Genomic DNA, 6,472 nt, shown 5'->3' with positions numbered 1-6,472 from the left:
GTAGGAATTGACGAAGTTTATAGAGCAGACCTGGATGCCAGGATCGAAATTTAAAATCTGATTTTAAAAATGTGGAGCAACATTGTGTATATGTATTAAATAAAATAGATTCATAATGAAAAAATTAATAGACATATAAGCAAATAATAAACAATAATAATAATAATCTGTAAATCCCTTTTCTCACAAGAGGCTAAATACAGCAGTCCAGATTCAATCTTGTTATGAAAAACATAAATTAAAAGTAATTCTCTTTTATAATGAACACAGTTAAATTTAAACATAAGATTTTTTAATAAATATTTTTTAAATTATTTAATTCGCAGACGATAATGGTATAAAAATAAAAACGTTAGATAAATATAGAGATATCATATCATGGAAAAAATATTATTCAAAGTGAAATGAAAGTTTCATTTGTGGAAAAGAAAAACACTTAATATAGGAGGATGAAAAGGTAAAGAAAATTTGAAAGAAACATTTTAAATTAACAGTAATGATTAAGAACTGAAGAGTTAAAATGGATTTATTTTGTCATTGAATAAGATTTTTGAAATGATCACCGTGTGTTTCCTTTACAAGCTTAATCATTTTCAAAGTACACTAAGTTCATTGTAAGGAAATTAAATGAAAACAAATCAATAAATATATGTACATATGATATAGCATGATGAAAAATTATAACGCATGTAATATAGTTATGCAAACAAATTCGCTAGCTTTTTATACGTGATTCTACCTGGTGCCGGTAAATAAACAAAACATTTCAGTAATATAATAATATAATTTTTGTTTGATATTATTTACTTTACACATATATAAGATTCAAATAATCATTTATTTAGAATAAGTAGTGATATGTGACTGGAGATGTCAATTTCTCTGTTACTGATATCTAACTAATAAGCTATACTTCCTATTCTTCCGGCAAAAAACACCAATAGTGCTTTGAAATAACATTTTACCCACCACTTTTCCTACTCTTGGAGAATCGTTATAACTGTAACTGTGTAATTGTTATAGTCATGAGTCACACTAGCTCTGGCGAGATGGTTGATAGTACAAGTAGTGTCAGTGAAGTACTGTCACGTTAACTATCACATGTATAAGCCTTGACAGTGAACTGTCGCAACCTGTCAAGCTTACCAAATGTAATGACGATTGGTGGTAAAACAGTGTTCTTATATATTTGTCCTAAAACTTAAATTTCTATTAGCCCAGGGCCCCAAAAATGAATTCACCTAAAAACAAATTTTCCCAAGAACCTAAAATTGTAGCGTTTCGACATGTTTCACCTTGTCTCCTATGTGATCTACGAACGCAGCGACCAAGTACTGTTCCCACGTAAGAGGTAACTTACAACCGATAAGTGTTAATATTGTATTGAACTACAGAAAATAATAGAATATTTCAAACTCTTCTCGAAATAGATATTAGTGCCTGATAAAATAGACACCTCCAACTCATCTTGATACGCATTGTGTAGGCAATAATGAATGTCTCTTACCTGAAACTTTTAGTTATGAGACCTTTTAAACGATTAACGGTTACTGTTCCGTTCCTATGGTTTGAAGTGTAATGCTATGACGCCTAAAAAGCTCTTCAATAAAGTGCACTATCTAATAAAAAAATATTTTTTCAAATAGGATTTTTAGTTTCTGAAATCAGAGCATTCAAACCAACTCTTCAGATTTACATTGAAGATTATTGACAATTGGAAAATAAATTATAGACTAGATTAATATAAAACATAGCCTGTACAAAATTAAGTAATAATATTTCATAACATAAATGAACAATTTTAATAAATATTAAGTAATTTAATGTTATTAATTTAAATAATCATATCCAAGAACATTTTACTATATTTTTTAAATTTCTAAACCAAAAAAATGATCAAACAAGCATATTAATGAGAGAGTAAAATGTCACAACTTGTGAGTTCAAAATAACAATTTAATCTTAGTTTAATTCAAGGGTTCTCAAAGTTTTTATAACCTCTGCCAAAACCCATGGTTTCCCTTATTGTGGTGTTCTATGATTGTACCCTCTTATTCTCCTTATACTCTGCCACTTTTACACTAATTGTTTCTATACAGTATAGACGCTTGTTTTTTAATATATTTGTATTCTTCTGAAATTTTCACAGATCAAAAACAGTTTATAACTACTTTTTACACAACAAAAATCCCTTTTAGAAGTAATTATGTACAACCTACTTATTAATCGTTAATTTCCATTAACCCGAAATTATTTCATTAAAAAAATATAATTTTACTAGGTAACTTAAGGTACAATGGATGTATGCAATAAAAAAAAAACAGTAATCAAATAAATTATTCCTCTTAAAGGCTATTTCCATAATCGATATTTGTGCCCCTCCGACTATGGACTATCGATATAATTGGCCAGAGCCCGACCGCTGGAATGAATATTGGATAGCGTGAGATTAAGAGGAATATTAATACAGCATGCTGATGAAACAATCGGACTAAGCACCATAGATATATAATCGATCAACTTAATGTTCGATTTCGAGAACAAGTGAATTCGTACGCCAATTCCATTTAACTAAAACTAATTAAAGTGGTTCAATGTCTGGCGATATTGAAAATCTATACACTATTTTTTTTCTATTTTATGATTGGAAGCATCGTTTACTTAATCCTTAAAATTAGACATATTTGTACATTAAATAATATTTTTCTGAGTCTAAAATCACATAGCGTGAACAAGTATTTTTATACTACCTCACTGCAAGCATATTATCGTACATTTTCAGCCAAAGATCATAACACAATATGTATGTTAAACTCTAAAACTTTGGTAAAGGTTGTAGAAACCTTATAAAATACTAATAAACCTAACAAAAGTATACATGAATAGAACATATAAAACGGAAATGACACTAACAGCCACATCAGTAATTGATTACAACTTTCTCACAGATCTTCGATCAGCCAGACATCCTGTAGACAAACCACACATCAAATGGTGGGGAGAACCATTTAAAAAAGGTGAGCGGTCCTCCATACTGCACTGTACATCATGAAGTCTATCTGTGTGTTGGCAGCAGTATTGGTTATCGTAGGAGCGGAGAAAAGGTCTGACTTTGGCGTGTTCGGAGGACAACTGGAATCCGGTTTCATACCAATCGTAGGGCATCAGGACGACCAGTACATCAAGTCCTTCGGTATCACGAAGAAGGTACCTTTATCTTACCAGAACTTCGAGAAGAAGGTGAATGTTGACAAGCCTTACCAAGTCTACATGTCCAGACCACATACACCATGCCCCGATAAAAAGGTACCCCAGCCCATCACTGTCGAGAAACACATCCTGGTACCCGTGAAAATACCGATTATGAGGCCGTACCCCGTTTACGTTGAGAAGAAAGTGCCATATCAAGTAGACAAAAAGGTCCCCTATTTCGTGTACAGAAACTACCCCATTCACGTAGAGAAGCCACTGATGTATCACCTAAAAGAGGAAAACCAGTTTGCATATCCAGTAGAGAAGCCAAGTTCACTGCAAGTAAACAACCATGTGCAACAGCAAATTGAAGCTACATTGGCACCCTCTTACCAGTTCAAAGTGCCACAGGAAGGACTCTATGCAGCAGAAGGGCATAAGGCGCAGGCTGCTCTTCGTGAGGGCTATGACGGAACCGAATACTTTTTTGGTGACTACTTTGGCAAGGGACTGCAACAATCAAACGATCAAACAGGCAAGCAACAGAGTACGCATGAGTTATCAACTAGCAATAAACAAATTTATGTCTAACTGTCGTAATTGTAATTTGTTAAATCATTGTTATTTAATTATAATTTACTTGTTATGTATCATTAAAAAACATTCATTCATACAATATATTTTGAATGTTAGAAATAAGCATCAGTGAGTAAGAGTAATGATTAAATTTGACACTCAGGTCTTTTATACAAAGTACATTTTAAGGATTTTCTTGAGTTTAAAAATAATTGGTAACCATAATTGTAGACTTTTTGTTAAAATTAATTATATATTCAATTTAATCATTTTTATAGAGATCAATTATCTTTTAGTGAAAATAGTTGTATTTATGAATAAACAAATTTTTTAGCTGTACACTATTTTAATAATTCTTATAATTTACTTTCATATTGAATGTATCCTTGCCCTTTTTTGATTGGTAAATAACAAAGATCCCCTAACAGCTATTATAGCATGTTTGTCTAGATATGAAATTCATAAAAATAAAATAAAAAACAAATATATTTTATTTTATAGTAATGACTATAATGAAAATAAAATATCATTGAATTTGAGTTTATTAACTTCTTCTCAGGAGCAGGGTGGCTCAGTGTGTAAGACGCTGTGCTACTAACTCCGAGGACCTATTTTCAAAGCGGCTGAGACAGATGATTATTACTATTACTTTTAGTTAACCTTGTGGGTTCGGAAGCCCTCTGGGATTCACTCAGGCTCTATTAACTGGACATCTTCATTGGGGAAAAATCTGGAGATGCTGTCTCCTGACCGTTCCTGGGACTTAGTGGTACAAATTTCGATTTGTAACTCCTTGAAAGTGAAAACCGTCAAATCTAGGTGGGGGAGGGAAGACGTACGTCCTACAGTGACCATGGCTCCATAATATTGACTTAATGCTATTGATAAAAAATTTTAAGTTTAGTTATCAAATGATTTCCTAAGTTAGATGTGTTACATCCTTGAGGTCCTTTTTGAATTCCTTTCAGCAAAAATTACTGGTGAATAAATTCGTAATTTCAATCTACTTTAAAAATAGATGCCGCTCATAAGATTTGTACCTAATATGTGGCTTATTATTAATACACTTGCAATTATTAGCTAATAAGGAGTCAACATTTTTTTTTTTAATTTTGTCCTGGCCTTAATTTAGGACCAATTAATCTTAATCTGTAGGGTTTAGACAAAATAAAGATATCGTTGAAAAGCTTTGGAAAATTCCTAAAAATTTGATCATTTATGCTTTTTAGGGATTTCAATATCGTGACTATAAATTTTCTGGAGTATAAACAAAAGTAAAATAAATATTTTGTATTTCTTATGTCTTGAAAACCATTTTATAGTAAATTAAAAAACCGAAAATTATGTAAAACTTTTATTCTAATGATTTTATTGGTGGTCTGTCCTTCGTTTTGAAGTGAGCGCTGGTAGAAAATATGAGACGGGATGTAATCCAGTTACATGAAGGCCATAAAGAGGTACCAGCAGAATAACATGAGGTCACAAATTTTAAATTCATTATCAGCATATCAAAAACATTTTTTTCAATAAATATCAATTTTTTTTATATTTCTGGAAACAATATTTCAAATCAGTACTCTGAAAGACATAAACTAGCAAATTTTCAGGAATTACCCAAAACGTTTCACCGAGACCCGTTTCTGGTCGTCATTGGAATGAACTGCAATTATCGTTACTAGACCAATAGGATGTCAAACGATACCCCAGACAAAAAAAAATATTGATAAAAAATGTAAAGAATTTACTCTTGTCGAATTAAGCATAGTTAATTTATTAAGATGCTAAAACAATAAAATAAACAAGGTTTTCACACTATGGGAGAAAAAACAATTTTTTTTTGTTATACATTTTCGATAAAAAATTGGAGATCACAAACTTGAAATTCATTATTAGCACTGTAAGAAGCAAGCATAAATGAGGAAATTTTCAAAACTTCTCAAAGATTTTCCAGGTAAAAGTGTCATTGGTCTGTAAGGGACGTGACAGCCGTATGCATTGGGACGTGGGTACTAGAGCGTTCGATTCGTTGTGGGTTCGATTCCCTTTTGGGTCAGTTAATATTAGTATAAGTATTAGTACTTAGTTAGCACGCGGCGGTGACTCCTAGTTAGCCACCATGGGGTGTCAAAAAAGAACCACTAGGCCCACTTGCCAAACTAGTTCCAATACCAGGTAGCAATACCAACTATGGCTAAAAAAAAAATAATAAAATAAAATAAATTAAAAAAAAATATTTTAAACTAAACACACCTTCTTACAGGTAGAAAATCTCTGCGCCTAATTACGATATCTAACACTGATAAAGTAGGAAGTAGTAATAATTGTAATAGCAAACATTTTGTTGGATTCCATAGTATAGTAGTTTTATGAGTAAAATGAGCGTTGAGCTAGTAGAATAATAACAAAATATTTTAATACTTCATATTGCCCTAAGGTAAAAAATTGTATTACTGCCTTAAGGTAAAAATATAATGATATTTAATCCATATATTTTCTCTTTCTAGGACGTTTCTTTCACTGTCTCTTATTAAACCTTGGGCTTTTATCCTTTCTTTTCTCCTCTAGTCATTGAACATACAACAGTATAATTGTTATAAATTTAAATTTTTATTTTTTATTTATATATTGGACCATCCTGACGGAACAGCACATGGTGGCACTGCTGTCATTATCCATCGATCCCTTTCACATCACTTAGTCCTTC

General features: G+C 31.5%; 1 protein-coding gene across 1 annotated transcript in view; it reads left to right on the top strand.

Moving 5' to 3' along the window:
• The window catches only part of LOC106686330 (uncharacterized), a 9,141-nt gene extending 5,358 nt beyond the window's left edge, over positions 1–3,783 (top strand). Inside the window, exon 4 of the mRNA XM_014429561.2 lies at positions 2,949–3,783. Within this exon, the coding sequence (XP_014285047.1) occupies positions 3,049–3,783 (735 nt within the window). The 5' untranslated portion in view covers positions 2,949–3,048. The remainder of the gene's footprint in view (positions 1–2,948) is intronic.
• The last annotated feature ends 2,689 nt before the right edge of the window (positions 3,784–6,472 follow it).

Source organism: Halyomorpha halys, unplaced genomic scaffold (genome assembly GCF_000696795.3).
Source record: "Halyomorpha halys isolate HHAL.00 unplaced genomic scaffold, Hhal_1.1 Scaffold809.1, whole genome shotgun sequence".
NCBI classification, from domain to species: Eukaryota; Metazoa; Arthropoda; class Insecta; order Hemiptera; family Pentatomidae; genus Halyomorpha; species Halyomorpha halys.
The sequence above is the reverse complement of the archived record's forward strand: the minus strand, read 5'-3'. Positions and strand labels throughout refer to the sequence as shown.